Source organism: Prunus persica, chromosome G1 (genome assembly GCF_000346465.2).
Source record: "Prunus persica cultivar Lovell chromosome G1, Prunus_persica_NCBIv2, whole genome shotgun sequence".
NCBI lineage: Eukaryota > Viridiplantae > Streptophyta > Magnoliopsida > Rosales > Rosaceae > Prunus > Prunus persica.
Genome location: NC_034009.1, coordinates 40,043,025 through 40,060,762, shown reverse-complemented (window position 1 = coordinate 40,060,762; position 17,738 = coordinate 40,043,025). Strand labels below are relative to the sequence as shown.

Here is a 17,738-nt window from a genome sequence, read left to right as displayed (position 1 = left end):
GGTTTGGTTTTGGTTAATCTTAAAAAATTGTAGCCAACTTCAACTAGTTCCAGTGGAATGAGCCATGAAACTTGAAAGTCTTGCTATATCTGCAGAGGTAGAAGTTGGGGGTGGTTCTTATTAGGTTCATAGTACATGATGTGGCTTTGGCTTGTTATCGATCAATAATGGGGTCTTACTTTTTCCACTCTCTCTATATCGTTATAATTTTATCGGACGTTTCAAAGGAACAATACGTGATTTAATTTTAAAATGGCGCTTTGTTGCATGGAGTTGGAATTTACATACGGCCTAGCTCAATCAAAAGTGTATACGTTTCTAGGTCATAAAAGTGTTTTTAAAAAAAGCATATTCTTGTAAGAACTTAAAAATTCAACATGCGTGTTTATGAGTACAAGTTCTTCTTACAGAAGCAGTAACATACGAGTCTAATTGAGATTGTTTTGGGTTTAACTTATACATAGAAGAGTCCAATACAAAGGAAATGTTTGGGCCTTGGGTTAGCTAAGCACTGTGTGTGGACCTGAGCATGATCCAATTGTAAAGACTAACCCAGTAAGAATGGCTTAGAAAAGACCAAGCCCGTCAAGTTAGCCTGTGAGCTAGTCAGCCCTGTCAATTTTTGGATCAAATGGCAAATTTTCTGCTGCTTGCAATTCCCCTTGACCAGTCGGCATGCCTCCATCTATATTTTCATCAAACAGTTTATTCACATAAAAATAAATTTGAACTCAGTTCACAAGACAAGGGAACACAAAACGACATGTTTGAACTTTTAAGTATTGGTGAAACAAAGTGGACAATTTGGTGCCTTGTGATAAATCTGGAGTACAAATCTTATGGTCCCCTTTGACAAGTTGTAGTTGTTGTTGCGACGGGCCAGCTACATAAAACTATAAGAATATGCTAACCCAAATCTGTACGCACAAGATACGAACTTTTAAAAGGTTTCTAGAACCAATCACATCTCTAACTGTATCCAGCAATAAAAAAGGAAAGGTTAACTCTAGATGGATCCTTATAGGGAGAGTTAGGGTATTTATTTATTTATTTCAAGCTTAAAAACTCAAAGCAGCTAAAACTATATGCAAGAGGCAATAATGTCTCAAAAGACAAATGAAGTAGGAGAAAGTCTTCCCTCCAAATTCCAATGTTGTATACGATAGTAATCTCACAATGATTGATTATGTGACCGGTACGTGTTTTACTAGATGTGAGAGACCCGTTGTATAGCGATTGATCATGCGACTAACATGTGTTTTGTTACATAATTACAACATCAACATCATCTGGACAACCAGTAGAGGAAATATCACCAAATGAAAATATAATCCAAGCTTCATTATCGCTAGCTTTTTGGGGCAAAAAAAATACCTACCTTCTTTGTTTCCACTAGCTTTGGATTCTTCAGCAAAATGGTCATGAGATTTGGCTTATTTGGCATAAAATAGAAATTAGTAATACTACTTTTAAGGGATTGGTTGAAGCATCCCAATCTCACAATAGTAATTTCAAATACTTAAAAGGAAAAATAAGAAGTTAAAAAAAAGAAAAAAGGATTTCCATTGTAACACAAACCTAACATTCAGCCTATGCTCCAACATGAAGTAAACACTTACTATTTTTACAGAAGTAATAGGTTGCGTGTGTTTTTTGAGACCACTAGCTGATGACACAAACACAACCTTAAGCATGAAACGACTGTTAGAGCCATCAGATCTGTCCCAAACTAAATATAGGAAGTATTATTTAGCCAAGCTAAATATAGGAGATACTATTTCATTTTATTTTTACTATTTAGCCAAACAAATATATAGGAGATATTTTCGAATCTTTGCTAGAACTAAAATGGGATTGACTGACTTAACACGCAATTCAATTTTAATATTGGTATTAAAGATCGTTACAATATTAATTAGGAGTATATTTCAAATGAAATTCTATTTTTTTAAATAAACTTTATTATTTAGCTTTGCAGGTTTTTTATGCAGTTTTTGTGTGCTTTAGTTATACCCAAAAATAAAATAAAATAAAATAAAATAAAATAGTCCAAGCGATTGAGGGAGGAGGGTTTACATAAATATCTATTGGGTGTCTGGGCAAAGGAATCCACTGGAGGTGGAAGAACTTAATCAACTGAGTTATACTACATTGGCTATATTTTTTTTAATATAAGCGATAGTCTAAACTACATGAGGATGAGGTTTGTCACACGAACATTACTACAGTGCTATGAGAGTTCAAACTTGAGACCATTAATCTACAAATTAAAGTCTTTTTTCCACTCAGCTAACTCCGTTGATTATTTATAATGATATTCGCCATTTCATAATGATAAGATTTTAATCTATCTTCTTTTTACAATTTTATCATATCTTTCAATATATATATGTGTGTGAATGGACCATGGTAAAGTGAAAAGCAAAAGCAGATATTAAAGAATGAAAAAAAAAGGTTAGGTTTAGATTTGTAAGATTTTCTGTATTATACTTTTTTTTAAATGAAGATTTTCTGTATTATACTTTGTTTGGCTAGATTTCATTTATTGAAAAAAAAAAAAAAGAACAAAATAAAGAGTCAAATCCTCGAGCGACCAAAACGCGACCTTTGCTTAGAAAGGCAGGGTGGGTTCAGTGGCAGCAGTGGCTTTATACTTGCGTTACTAACCTGGACTCAAAACCTAACTCCCTTCCCTTCCCTTCACCCACCTCAAGAGACACCAAACCAACGCCAAACTAAGCAATGCCTATTTAAACTTAGGCAGCGAGAGAGAGAGAGAGCGGCTGAGTGTGTGTGCGAGAAAACAGAGAGAGAGAGATTCACCTACCTCTCCTCTCTCTCTTGTTAGGTTTTCCCTTTTGGGATTTTCAGATTTTCATTTCCTTTCTCGCAGCCCTTTCTCTTTCGTTTTCATCGCCTCCTTTTCTAATCAGAACAAAACCCAAATTTGGTAGCCACCCAATTTTTTCGATTTTTAATAAATAATTTTTTATGGTCTCCGCTCTTTGTTCCTTCCCCATACCCATCTATTAAAAAATGGATTCTTTGAAGACCCATTTGCCCAAAATCGAACCTTTGCCTCTCAAGCACTGTGAATCCGCTTGAAAACGTGAAAAGAAATGGACTTGGCTGTCCACTAAACCCTAGAAGAAAGCGTATACATTAGGTTCTGATCAATGGGTAGGAAGCAAATTCAACTTTTCGATGATAAAAGTGATGGGTTTTTCTCTGTTTGCAATTTGGGATTTCAATGGAGCCCCCAAGAAGGGGCTTATCATCCTGGAGGCTTATTTGCTAGCGTTAGCCAAGTGGGAATGGGATTTGGTGTCTCAGCAGACCCTCCGAATCCACGCGGGAATGGAGGCGTGAAGCTTCCATATGCCGACCTGTACATGAAGTATGTGGAGGGCATTAAGAATTTTGGGGTTCAGGAAGAGAAGGGAGAGGTGAAGAAGAAGAAAGGTGGTCTTAAATTGAAGGTTAAGATTGCAAACCCTTCACTGAGGAGGTTGATAAGTGGTGCAATAGCTGGGGCGGTGTCACGGACAGCTGTGGCGCCATTAGAGACCATAAGGACGCATTTGATGGTTGGGAGTAGTGGGAATTCTACTACCGAGGTGTTCAACAATATAATGAAGACTGATGGGTGGAAGGGACTGTTTAGGGGAAATCTTGTCAATGTTATTCGGGTTGCACCGAGCAAGGCAATAGAGGTAGGAGTATTTCTTTTGTATCAATTTGTTTTAGGTGAATATTATGTTGCATTTAGACATGTTTTCAACTTGTTTCATTTTCTTTATTTTCACTTTTTGTCAAATAGGTGATCCTTATTTTCACTTTTTGTCAAATAGGCGATCCTTATTTTCACTGTTTGTCAAATTGGTGATGTTAGTATGGTTAATACTTTGACTTGTTCTAGTTTTTGGCGTAATTGATGTGTTAGTGACAAGCTTATTTGATTTAGACATCAGTTATGTTGATTGTTAGCATTGCTTATAATTTATAAAGTAGTAATCCCTTTTTGTTTTATTATCTGCAACTATGAACTACGTTTGCTTGATGTCATGCCCTTTGTTTCTCTGCTCATACCAGGTGGCCCCATAAATGGTCTTTGGATCCAATTTGTTTTCTCCATTGGGTTATAGTATGTAATTATTTCCTGTGGTGTGATGTGGCTTTTAGTTGCACATAGTTAAGGTGAGCTGATGCTTTTCATTCTAGACAATTTACTCTTGCGGTTGGATTGTCAAATGATCAGTGAGATACTTTAAGGTGTCATAGTCAACGAAAAATATGCCTGATCAACTTTTATCATGTCATCATACACCTTTGCTTGATCATTGAAATCATTCTAAATTCTTGACTCCCCCCGATCCAGTAAACTGGACAGTTTGTGGCATCACTCATGAAGTTTACTCATTACTCAGAACATGAAGGATGAACCTTGAGTAGATTGGAGAAATTGAGTTGGTTTCATGGTGCTCTTCCTTAGTTATAGCATAGGAAATGTTGCTGCAAATTTCTGATATGATGTGAAATCTTTTCTTCCTGTTAAGGACTTTAGTTATATCATCTGTCATCATTGAGGAGACAATATAATGCTTGAGGAGATGACCTTTCTAGTTTCTGTCCAAATTCCAGAAAAAATGAAGCTTGCTTCATGCAGTACAATGACTTATTTATGATGTACCATCCTAAGTATGTTTCAATTACCCCCAGTCTGTTTTTTGCGTGATCAAGAATTAATTTGCCTACAGTATACAGAAACAAAGAATTGAGTGTATTATAGCTGTTGTATTAGGTGTGTACTTGTTATGTAAATTCAAATTTGGGAAGCTAAACAATTGGAGCTTTATATAGATGATTTCCATTACAAGATTGTAAGGATTTCAATTCTGATCTTTTAATTGGTTTGGTATTTAAATTTCCGCTACATTTTTGGCAGCTGTTTGCTTATGATACGGTTAATAAGCGCTTGTCACCGAAACCTGGAGAGCAGCCCAAACTTCCAATTCCTGCCTCGTTAATTGCAGGTGCCTGTGCTGGAGTAAGCTCGACAATTTGCACATACCCCCTGGAGTTACTGAAGACCCGGTTAACCATTCAGGTATTTTAAGGATTAGCAGTACTGTGTTCCTTTCTTGAGTATGTATGTAGTAATCACACAGTAGCGTTGTTAAATCTGCAGAGGGGCGTTTATGATGGCCTTCTTGATGCATTCTTAAAAATAGTGCGAGAAGAGGGACCTGCAGAACTCTACAGAGGTCTTGCCCCTAGTCTTATTGGAGTAATTCCATATGCTGCCACCAATTACTTTGCTTATGACACATTGCGGAAAGCGTATCGCAAGTTTCTCAAGCAGGAGAATATTGGCAACATTGAAACCCTTTTAATTGGATCAGCAGCCGGTGCTATTTCAAGTACTGCAACTTTCCCACTCGAGGTGGCACGCAAACATATGCAGGTGGGAGCCCTGGGTGGAAGGCAGTATACGAATATGCTTCACGCCCTCGCAAGCATACTTGAACACGAAGGGGTTCAGGGTTTATACAGAGGGCTAGGGCCTAGCTGCATGAAGTTGGTGCCTGCAGCAGGGATTTCTTTTATGTGCTATGAAGCATGCAAGAGGATACTGGTAGAGGACAAAGAGGAAGCGTAGAAGACTCAAATGAGAAATAAATTTAAGTTTTATACTGCATTTTGGTCGTAGCAGAGGGGAAAGAAACAGGATAGCTTTTCTTTTGACACGGGCTTACTTGCCCTTTCTCTTTTTGATTGCTGGATAATTTTTTTGTTCCTTTTCATTTTGTGACTCAGTTGAGGGAGCCTTGTTTTTCTTGAGGTTAGAATTTATGTTATGGAGGATTAATTTAAATGTCATTGAGTTTTCTTGTCATGGAAGGAATAAGCAGAGATCATTCTCAATATTGTGCGGCTTGATATGTCATATGTGGCTCCAAAGGTATACACTTTGTACACAAGAATCTCTTGTAGGTCACCATTTAGTTTATTGATTTGGAGATTCATTCCTGCTTGCTTATTAGAATGTTTCTTATAGATTCTACCCCTTTCGTTTTGTGATCACTCCTCAAGACCTTGTCTTCAGCTCTTGATTGTGAAGCCATTTCCAAGAAATAATTGGTTATTAATTGGGTTGTGGACGTACTGATTGTTAGAAGCAATAACAAATCTTTTTTTCTTTCTTTCAAGAATTACTTGGAATAGGAGAGAGGATTAACGCCACAACAAGAAGGGGCAACACTGGTACTTTCTTACTTGCCCAAAGTTAGTATTTTACCCAGCCATTGGAAAATCCACAGTTTTTTGTTTTTTTTCCAATATTCACCAGAGAAACCCAAGCTCTCTAGCTTCCTATATATCACCAAGAACCCTCCATGATTTTTCTTGCAAGCTTTTCCTTCTCAATTACTTTCTCCTCCTACGAGTCATTTTGCCTTGTCTTCAACCTCTCTGTTTTTTTATTCTGGTTTTTGAATGGCAGATTCAATGACCAGAAAAAGGGAGGTCCGCAAATGCAAATGGCGGTGCGAAAATAGTTTCTCGGCAGAGGAGTCTTATCACGGAGCAATGTCTGGCACGAAGAGGCACGCGAACAGGAAAGCAGAGGAGCTTGAAAAACTATGCAATGCTAGGTTTGCATTGTTTCTTACGATCCAAAGGGTAATTTTTCAGTCTCGCCAAGGGACCCGGCCAAGGCCAGAGAAAGCATCACTGAGTCCGAAAAAATGTAAGAAATTAAGATCACTCACAATGGTGAAGAAGTCGGAACCATTTGGATCAGTTTCTCTGTTCTTGTGGCTGGGTGAGGTGCAACTTCCGTTTCTTACAAATCAAAACCAATTACTTGACTTTTGGGGTCACTTACCAACAACCAGTATAGTAGAACGTAAATAGCGCACACAGAAATGGAGAGCTAAGAGAATTTCAATGCTCCAGCAGAAAGGAGCAAGCAAAACACCAGATTCACATGCATTCTAGAGGTCAAGCAGAAGGAACGTCATGGGTAGAGCATCTCAAAATCTTGCAGCAACTTAACAATGTTACACATGTAAGCTAAAATAATGAACCTGGGAACAAATTTGAATATTTTGATAGCAGAGATGACTGTATTTTACAACAAATCCTAAAAAGAAATTTTATCACAGCTAAACAAACACCACTAGAGAGGCAAACCTAAGAACAAAAGTAAGACATCCGCCAGTTTTTGAAGACCTAACAGTGCGTGCACCAAGCTAGATATCAGAAACAACAAACTTCAACTCTGCTCATACTCAAGGGCTTCCTCTGCAGCAACAGCAGCAGCAGCAGCATCAGCGGCCATTATCTCGTCAAACTTCTCAGACTTTCCTAGCAGTATTTCAATCTAAACAAAGAAGATCACATGATACCATCATCAACCTTCCAGATAAAATTACATAATGAAAGTAATGTAATTCAATGTAAAGTCAATTAGATCATCATATCATCCGAATTTTGAGAAAATCAAAGTGAAGAGTGATCAACCAACCCTGAAACTCGTAAACTAAACCCACAAACAACGCTATAAAACAATTGAACAAGCACTTCACATGTTAAAAGACAAGCAGAGCAAATCTTTATGGTCCAACAAAAATAAGCCAACACTTTGTTTTGAAGGCTTATCAATTCAATAATGAATGAGCAGACATCTTAGCTCTCAAACATACAAGCACCCAATTTACTCAAATACCATGTCACGGAAAGAATGGGAAGACCAACATGCAGAACTGGTAATTGTATAAATTCAGAAAACCATAATGAGCGCTTTTTGAACCTTATTCTCTTTTAAATAACCCTAGCTATAAGTGCCTATATTCCTTGCTAACATCTAAAGGAATGTTTTTTGTTAACAAGAAATAATTTTTAAGAACCCCTAATTTTTGTTGCATATTATGTAGTCCTTATTCTGCTGCATTAGGTTAACAAAACTACAATGTAGATATCAGAAAATTGCTAGGCTAATACAAAATTCAAAAGGTACCTTTGCCTTTTGAATTGGCCGCCCCCCTGCATCCTCCCTCATGTCAATTGTAGAAGTCGTGATCTCTGAATATGTTGCATACAACAGCCAGTTAAAAATTAATATGAGAGACATTTACCAAAAAGAAGAGAGAGATTGTCTGAAAGGCATAAGAATCCCACTTTTCTCGAAAGCCAATCCATTGTTCTTCAGAATCTCAGCAATGGTAACAACAGTAGCAATAGCTGTAGATATAAAACAAATTGTGAATCCTTAGTACACAAAGGATGAAAAGTTTTCACTTCAATAATACCAAAAATCATCAATGGTTTGACATAGTTGGGTAAGGATTATGTATAAGCCAATGCCTAGACAGCATTGAAATTGGGTGCACTTGTGACAGGAGAAACAATAAGCAAACAGAAGACACAAAGCATCTGCAACCCAATAATCACCTAACGGAACCGAAAACAAAAGGAGGGTAAGATAAACGAAACAATACCCATTCCAAGGGCAGAGAGCTCCACCTCATTGTTCTGCTCCATGTACCTCTGCAAAGGTAAATTGCAAACCATTGAAAGACTAAAACCATATACAGTATCTGCAAATAAGCATAACACAACTATTTGGCTTAAATCTTAAACTCAGTAGATCCATATGCATTCAAGAGAAAACCAACAACAATCTGTAGCTTTGGAATTTGGCAAGAATGGGTCTTCTATACCGTTTTCAACAATCAAACAGAGAGCAAAAGGAAAATCCCAAAAGCAATAGCGAAACAGATGAAGATGGAGAAAATGGGGTTGGTTTACCTTGGCAAGATTGACATAGAAGAAGAGGGGCTTTTTGGTATTTGAGACTTGGATGCGATTCTTCTTGTTGTTGTATGATGAGTCCGTGATCTGCAAGTTGTTCACTCCCTCTGTGACACCATCCATTGTTGCTTCTGCTTCTTTCTTCTTCTTCTTGTTTTGCTCTGCAGAGAGAGAAGAAAAACCCTAATCTCCTCACAGTCCCTCCGAAATTTACCTGAAATTTATAAATGCTCAAAAACCCTCCAAGGGTTTTAATCAAACACTCCAGTCTACTGGCTTCTACAGGTCGATACGCTGTCGTTTCGGGATTGGTTTTCAAAATTTGCCTCATTGACAAGTAATGCATTGCAGTACAACTCATCTTGTTGAAATGACATAATTACCCCATTCAATTTGTATGCCGTATGCTCTAGACTTTATTGGTAGATTGCAAGTTTTAGAGTTTTTTTTTTTTTTTTTTAATATATTAAAGTTTTAGGCTCTTTGAAATAAGTGTTGTTAATGATCATTTAATGTAGTAGTTCCGGTCTCAATTTTGTTGGAGAGAGTTGTGAGTTCAAATTTCATAACCAGTCGATGAAAAGAAAAACGCAAGTGCGTCTCGTCAAAATGCAATACAGTCGACTTGATTGACTAGGAGGCCTGTGACACAGAAAATGCAATTTTGTGTACAATTCTTTTACATATATCCTTGAACTACAGTTGGTTTGAGTACCATTCAACTCCATGCTTAAGTTTTGATGCTCACATGCATGCATCCCAGAGGGCATGAATTTCGAAATTCATTCATGTCAATATTTTGCAAGATCTTAGAAATTTTAAATAAACAAAAACAAAAATATAATTCACATAGGCTTGTCTGATGAAAGAATTTGTATTCAATAATTGTAGCTCCATGATGATAGGCATTAAATAATCTTACATCGACCAAAACAAAGTTTGTCCTAACAGAGACAGACCAAGTAGTGCAATAAATAGCTTCTATATATCCCTCTTGACAACAACCATAACAACGCTGCACAACAATGACTAAGATCAAAGTTCAGAAAACATATTTCGGCAGGGAACAACAAACACTTTGTCAAAGGGGCAACAAAAAACATACACAAGGGTTCTTTCAGTTTTCTTCCACCAGACTCCCTTTTCGGACGCGGAGACCGTACATAGAAGTTCAGTAGACGACTTTACTTGATTTCTTGTATATACACACAGATGGTGGAGAGAGATGCTGGTTTCCACAAAAGAAAGATTTTTTCTTTGAAATGAATTAACAATTGACGCCACATTGACCATTTGATGCAGCTTTTGTTGCGTCGTTAGTGAACGGGTCGATGCGCACCCACAGCAGGGAGAAGATTGAAGCAAGAAGAATAGACCACACGATGACAATTGTCGGGGTACGATTTTGCCGACCCAAAAGACCCTTCAGGAATGGATACAGATGTGCAACGACCCATAGGGCAAAAAACAGTTTGCCAAAGAGTGGACCCCAAGACTGGTACCCACTATTTATGGCATATGAAACACCGGCTACAATACCTACCATGTTCACAAGAAGAACTGTGGTTGGAGGGATGAGAAGCGATGTCCATTTGAACACGTAAAGCTCCGCAAAATCTCCATCCTCATCAGATGCCTTTGATGTGACGGTGAAGTTGGTATCAATCCCAGCAAGAACTTTTAGGAGACCTTGAAAGACAGCAAAGAGATGAGCTGATGTGCCACCAATGATCCAGAACTGTTCGTTTCTCCACCAGTCTTCAATACTGACTCCACTCCACCTAAGCTCAAGAATTCCGGTTGCAATAATGGAAACAAAGAGCAGAATGAACCACATGCTAGCAAAGTTACTTATCTGCAGAGACATAGAACAGATTTATTGGATGCTCAAAATGAAAATCCAGAGTGTCAAATTACTAAATAATCAAATGGATAAAGGTCCCATGACAGTGAAATTTTATGGCACTTCAAGGACTTTATTAATTATTTTTTAAGTGGGATTGACGCAGGATTAGTACTAACCTCAGGAATAATGAACTTTTCTGTGAGAAGGCAAAAGGCAGGGAGCAAACAGTACGCAATCAGCGGTATAGATGTGAGGGGGTAAACAATGGTATTGATGTATGCTATTCTCTCCAAAAGCTTCAATTTCCCATTGTAGCCATACCATATGGGACAATGCCTGCTTAGCAAAATTTCAATTGACCCCAAGGCCCATCGAAGCACCTGGTTCAAACGATCAGAAAGATTGATGGGAGCAGAACCCTTAAATGCTGGGCGGGGAGGCATGCAATAGACTGATATCCAACCACGGGCATGCATCTTAAACCCAGTTAAAATATCTTCAGTCACAGAACCATAGATCCATCCAATCTGGTGATAAATCAAAATGTTAAATTTATATAAATCCAAAATCACAAGTCCATTCAATAAGTATGCTACTATTTATGTTGGGAATGAGGGTTGCTAGGACCCAATTGCTATACTGACTGACCTCTTTTCCCCATTCAGTCTTGTCTTCATATCCACAGCTAATAACATGTATGGCTTCCTTCAAAAGGGTCGCAGGATTGGTTGTAGGCGGAATGCCTCCTTGTTCCATGAAGGTGGCTGCAATAAAAACTGGTGATTGACCAAAGCGCTTCTCTAAGCTCTTCTGGGACATAAGAAGAGTCCTCTCATCATCATAACCTGCAGTATATGAAGTTATCTTAGTTAAATTTACATCACATGGATGCGTTAAAACATAAATTTGATTTTTCTGTAAATTTTGGTCATATCAAACCTCAAATCAATATAACTTCTATTAATTTTTGTCAAATGAATGAACACAGATAATAACAAGTATAATAATAATAAGCAGCAACCTTCGACACCCTCCTCAATGTCTTCCATATTAAAAATGGGAATAGTGGATTCCGTTCTTTTAACTGCCCTCTTCTTGTCAATATACTTCTTATTGCTAGTCTTTCCCTTCTTTCTTGAACCACAACAACTCTTGACGATAATGTTTGGTTGTAAATCTTCCTCAGTCAAAACTGGGTCATACCCATATAGAGCTTGTCTGTTGAAACAGCAACCAGTTCCCACATAGACTGGACCCTGGATGCCATCCAGCCCTTTCAAGTTGATCTGCAAATAAAACAAAGTATTTTACCAGTGGAGCCATAATAACTGTCACACGGTGTAATATTTCTTATTGGTGATTGTAAAACAAGTAGCACCTACATCGAAGAAGACAATGTTCCGATTGGCATATCGATCGTGCAAGTCAATGCCATCAAAACGCTGAGGGAACTGGACATAACAGGTCTTCTTCCCATAAGCTGGGTCCATCATGAAACACATGGCTTCCTTAAGAGCTTTACTGTTATTGAAGTAGTGATCACAATCGACATTCAAAAGATATGCACCATTTGTCAGGACAGCTGAAACTCGAATCTGCATGGCCCATAGTGAACCAAGTTAGAAAACCAAAATGGTTTTTGGCACATCAGTTCATCAGGGGACAATCTTTTATTACAAAACTTGTTTAAGAGATGCTGACATTTTATACCAACAAGTATTTACCCAACAATTTGTTCCGCCATACCAGAAAATGTTTGTGTCCTTCCAACCTTATAATGTACCGTAACGTGATTGGTAAAGGAAATACTGAGGATTCTAATTGGGCAAGGAAATATTGATGATCAATGGGTCAAGGAAATATTGATGATCAATGGGTCAAGGAAATATTGATGGAAAACATTAAGGAGGATCCTACTAGTGAGTTCTAAAAAAGCTAATGGTGTACATAGGCCCATGTGTATGCATTTATACCAATGTATATCTTCCCATAAATGAGGATTTGGCATTTATCCAGAGTTAACAGACATGATTGAGTAATAAAAAATATAGTTCCAAATAGGTCAAAGCACTGACATTACTACCCAGAAAAGGAAATTATATCTTAATCAATTTCAGGGAGTAACAAACCAGTGCATTCATTGCTCCAGCTTTCTTGTGATGCTGGAAGCCAGGTCGCTTCTCACGAGAAACATAAACAAGTCGAGGCAGCTCATTTCCATCAGTATCAAGGCCCCCACTGTGGCCTAAGAAGACCTGTTCTTCCACACGATAGAAAACTAAAATTAGTACAGAAGCAATAAGAGGAGGCAGAAACCAAAATGCACTGGATAAAAATGCAAGTACCTGGATCATTCCTGGATGGTCCCTAGGATTGTTCCCAGGCCATGGAGTCCCATCCTGCATTGTCCAACCTTCTTCAGGCATCTTCTGTGCCTTGGCAACTAAGGCATTGATCCGTACCTTGAATTCTTCATACTCTCTCTGTGGGGTAAAACAAATGTTTTTAGACTCCATTCACAGTGCTAAACATGTATATGAAGTTTACCACAATCTGCTCTCTAAGCATCCTTTAACTCTCACACGAAATAATCAAATAATATGACCTATAAAACTCTAATGACATTTCAAATTTTAAACTACTTGTTTAAGGTTACAGCAACCAGATCTACTGAAGTATAACGCTTTTTTTCTTCTTCCTTTTGAATACTGGCATCAAACTCCAATTCTAATAACAATGAAATAGACAATCCAGTGTCTATCAAGAATTGAAGCAATCATCTTGTTTGAAATGAGATTATAAAATATTTAAAAAAAATGCAAACTACAGGCAGGATCAATAGCATTCTTTTAAGCTGAAAACCGGATGGGTAGTTACATTGCTTTGAAAGGAATGCACCATTGGAAGGATGAATTATTTAATTTAAAGTAGGCATCACATGCAAATTATGTAACTTAAATCAGGCAGCACATGCAAAAAATGAGAACAATCATCTTGCTTGAAATGTGCAAATAAGAAATAATCGTGTAGAACTTTTTTTTAACAAACCCATGCAACATATTTCCGTATCACTCACCTTCATTGCTCTACGCTCTTTTACAAAAGAAGGTTGTATCTTGTCCTTTAAGTAATCAATCTTTTGGGCAAAATAAAATTCAGGGGCTCTAGGTTCAATGTTGTGTTTCTTGCAAAAAGGCACCCACTTCCTAGCAAACTCCGCAGTTTCAGAAAGGGATTCAAATGTTAGCATTGCTGACCCATCATCAGACACATAGCAAGACACTTTGTCCACAGGATAATCCACAGAAAGTATGGATAAAACAGTGTTAGCCGTAACCAGAGGAGGCTCTTTCATGGGATCCACTGTACTAACAAATACATCTATAGGAGCTAGCTGGGATGGTTCCCCTTCACGATCATACCTGCAATAATTAAAAATGGTATGAAACTAAGTTTTAGAACCACACACTGAACTATAGATTGCCACAGATGATACTAAGTTGGCCAACCTCAATGTGAGCCTGTCCAGATAGGTCTCACGATTAATGGGAAACCATTTTGGAAACTGATCCAGAAGCCAGGATAAAGCAAACCAAATCTCACAGATAACTGATGTTAACCATAATGGGTATGCATCTTTCACTGGGTGAGTTGCACGATATTGCAAGAAGAAACCCAGAATAATAAGCCGGAGTATGATCACAACACGATAAGGTGTCAGATGAGATGAAGAAATAGGCACGATACGACTTAAAGGTTGCCTGGCATCATCAGCCCTGAGAAGAAAACAAAAGAAAATCAAATAGGCATATTCAAGGAACAATTCCACCATTAAACACTTTGACTGCAACTGGAAAATCTGACCACCAAAAGAAAATGCAACAGGGAATGACACTTTTCATTTCCATAAATTTACACTGCATCATTGTACAAAGATGATTTAGTAACATAATAGCGATAACAAAGGGCATTTTGAGAAGCGCTCACATTTGGAGTTCTTCTCCATTTGAACCAGTGCCTTCATTGTCACCCTTTCCTTCAGCGTATCTACTAGTCATCTGCATCATATTTTTGTCCTGTTTGAGTTTCCAGCCTTCAACCCTTTCTTTCCAGTCAACATTTCCTAGCCCATAAGAATTCAAGTCCTTTGACGGGTCCACTATTCTTACTGGAACTGTAATAATAAATTACACAATCAAATAACTATTTAAACAAGCCATTTGTCAGAGGACTTATTGTATGAATGTAATTAAGGTGTACCTGGCTGTCTTGGATCCAAAGGACCTGATGTAGTTCGCACAGATTGGTTGTCAGGTGTTGCACATGGAATCTCGCCAGACATCTGAAGAGATTATGAGCATAAGTTTAAAAGCAAGATAAAATGCATAAAACAACCATGTAAGGCTTGCAACTATAAGCTGTAGTTACAAGCAGCAATTTCATCTCAGGATACAAATACTCCAAGTGACATGCAGGAAAATCTAAGGACACTTCCTTTAACAGATGTTACTTGCATCAAAGTAAAAAAAGAGCTAAAAAATAAACATGCTCGTCTCTGTGAACATGAGAATGCCTTAATCAAATTTAAATGAGTGAGATAAATAAGCACTATTGCTAATTGCCTACCGGCTGCCCATTGGTTAGAAGGGGAATTGGCTGTTGAGATTCATGTCTAGAGGAAGATGAGAGGTCGGCGTCTTCTCCTTGCCACTGGCGTCTGGCATTGCTATTTCCTTGTGCGTAATTGAACTCATTCTCCAGATCATCAATATCATCCTCATCATCATCTCCGTCCACTCGAGGACTCCCTAAAGTACATCAGCTGTATTAACTTCATTGCAAGAATTATGGCTATAAGCCAAAATAACGGGATTGAATTCTCTAAAAGTAATCAAACCACAAGCTAACCTTTGTGCCTTTTGTATCTAGTCTTGCACTGTGGGCAAGACTGGTTCCCATCTTTCCGCTCATACTCATAACAAGGACGACAAACTGGAAAGGCACACTCATTACAGGCAACAAAGACATCACCAGTGGCCGTGAGTCCAACAGTATCACCACATATCTGACATATCTGCCCGTTCAGATTTTTTAAGGGTTTGGGCTGCATTACCAATGACAATTTTCAAAACCGTTAAAGGAAATTTATTGAAAGTAGCATTTTAGCAAATAAAAGGTTCATTGATAAATGCAGTATTTTGTAATAATGAAACTCGAAGGATGCACATAATTAATTACCATGATCAAAGTCTTTATGAAATTGATCAATAACTCAGAATTTCATTCCAAGAAAGGTTAAACTAACATTAGTTACACTGGCATTGTCAATCACATGAAATGTAAACCACGAAGCCTAACAAGCAGTTCAACTCACAGTTCAGAGAACAGATCACAGGCATGTGTTATGAGTGATGAGTCAGTGAAAGAAGAAAGAAGCTAAAATTTCATTGAGCTGAATTCAACTGAGATGACCGACAATTGAGGACTAAACTATCAAGATCTTAGATTCATTCTAGAAAAATAAAAGAAGTATCAAACTAGAAAAGTAATAATAAGTAGATTGGGTTGTCAACAAGTGTCGGCAAATCCAGCTATAGACATCACAGATTAAAATTTGATAAACACATTTCTAAGATCTGATAGAAATTACATTTACCATTCCATAGCTATTCATAAAGCAAACAAATTTCTACAAGATCAGAGCTTTAACAAATCCAAACTAAAATCTTCAAGTTTGACTGTAACATCCACTGCCCCTTGTCTCAATCAAAACTCCATATCCAATTTCTAAAACTACCCATTTCCGATTCAGTCAAAAGAACACAGATATTTACTGAAAACTCAGTTCCACCTAGCCAACAATGAGATCCACACAGTACATAAAAAATAAAATCAACAAAAACCCACATCAAAACAAACAATTAATAAAACAAATCGGAAAAAAATCGAAATGGGTAACTCTGAAAACACTTTACCGCGCTATCTGAATCGTGACGAATCCGAACGAGTTCGTTTCTCTTGTAAGAGCCAGCCACCAGTCCAGCATTGGCTTCCATGGCTGTTCTCAATTCTTGAGCTTCCTCAGAGTTGCGATTTCAATTGTTTTTGTTTGAGATATCAGAAAAGAGATCTGTCGGCAAAGAAGTGAGGGAGGCAAAGGCTGTGAATTCTTCGCCCATTCACTACGACATCTCTGATCTCTCTCTCTCTACTCATGACAGCTTTGCCTTTACTTGTCCTTTTATTACTATATTTTCTGTTCTTTCTTTTTTTAATATTTATTTCATTTTACCGGGTGAACCGGTTGCCACTGTCCCGCCCCAACTCGCTTTAGTCGTTGTACAGTGAATCAGTTTAGACTCCTTTTGTCTCGTTTCACATGCTTTTTTTATTTTTTTTATTTTTATTTTTATAAAAAAAATTATTGTCTGATAATTAAACACACATGATATTTTTACACATGATAATTTTATGTCCCCGGTTTAATAATTCAAATGGTTAAAAAGATCGATTAAAAAAAAGAAGAGTTAAAATACAGTATATCAATTGTTTTAAATGAAGTTTTTTTTTGGGGCAAAATTTTTACTTACCTTGCAATGAATTCTATTAAATCCTCATAAGAACTTTGAGTTGCTATTAAAACTAAATGGTCACATCGTTATAGAAAGAATTCCAAGAAAGCATATATACTTTACGCCCGTGGTTAAAGAAATGGTACAAGATTTAGTAATTTTTTATGATTTAAAGTTTAAATTTAAGGCATGACCTGTTGGAGATAGTCGAAATAACATTGACAAAAAAAAAAAAAAAACTTATATTGTTATCGAAGAGCAATTACTAATTACACCAACGATTTCAAAGTATCTAATGTAATTGGTGGTTGAAGTTATTTTGCAATAATCAAGAGAGGTGATTAGTGATATAACAACATCCCTTTTATTTTCCTTATTTAACAAAACGATGATATCACAATAATGCAACACAACACCAAACCATGCAGTTGTTATACGAGTCTGGTGAGAAATCAGAGAGCCCAATTGAGTTGAATTGTTGACTTAAAACGGTTGCATCCAATCTA

The 17,738-nt window shown here is 37.4% G+C and overlaps 3 protein-coding genes across 3 annotated transcripts; 1 reads left to right on the top strand and 2 right to left on the bottom strand.

The window, feature by feature from the left end:
* Positions 2,441 to 6,037, top strand: LOC18792199 (adenine nucleotide transporter BT1, chloroplastic/mitochondrial). Its single transcript, XM_007222990.2, has 3 exons — positions 2,441 to 3,713; positions 4,946 to 5,107; positions 5,189 to 6,037. The coding sequence occupies exons 1-3, from the start codon at positions 3,177 to 3,179 to the stop codon at positions 5,657 to 5,659; spliced, it is 1,170 nt and encodes a 389-aa protein (XP_007223052.1). The 5' UTR covers positions 2,441 to 3,176; the 3' UTR covers positions 5,660 to 6,037.
* On the bottom strand, positions 7,022 to 9,046 carry LOC18788115 (uncharacterized protein At2g34160). The gene is made up of 5 exons (XM_020569392.1): positions 8,812 to 9,046; positions 8,502 to 8,550; positions 8,182 to 8,244; positions 8,021 to 8,085; positions 7,022 to 7,384 (listed from the first exon to the last, which is right to left on the bottom strand). Exons 1-5 carry the CDS (start codon positions 8,935 to 8,937, stop codon positions 7,277 to 7,279), a joined length of 411 nt encoding a protein of 136 aa, XP_020424981.1. The 5' UTR covers positions 8,938 to 9,046; the 3' UTR covers positions 7,022 to 7,276.
* Positions 9,667 to 16,892, bottom strand: LOC18793862 (cellulose synthase A catalytic subunit 1 [UDP-forming]). The gene is made up of 14 exons (XM_007221521.2): positions 16,636 to 16,892; positions 15,569 to 15,764; positions 15,287 to 15,468; positions 14,921 to 15,002; positions 14,648 to 14,834; positions 14,170 to 14,436; positions 13,737 to 14,082; positions 13,006 to 13,143; positions 12,790 to 12,915; positions 12,043 to 12,255; positions 11,682 to 11,946; positions 11,309 to 11,505; positions 10,837 to 11,187; positions 9,667 to 10,669 (listed from the first exon to the last, which is right to left on the bottom strand). The coding sequence occupies exons 1-14, from the start codon at positions 16,714 to 16,716 to the stop codon at positions 10,082 to 10,084; spliced, it is 3,219 nt and encodes a 1,072-aa protein (XP_007221583.1). The 5' UTR covers positions 16,717 to 16,892; the 3' UTR covers positions 9,667 to 10,081.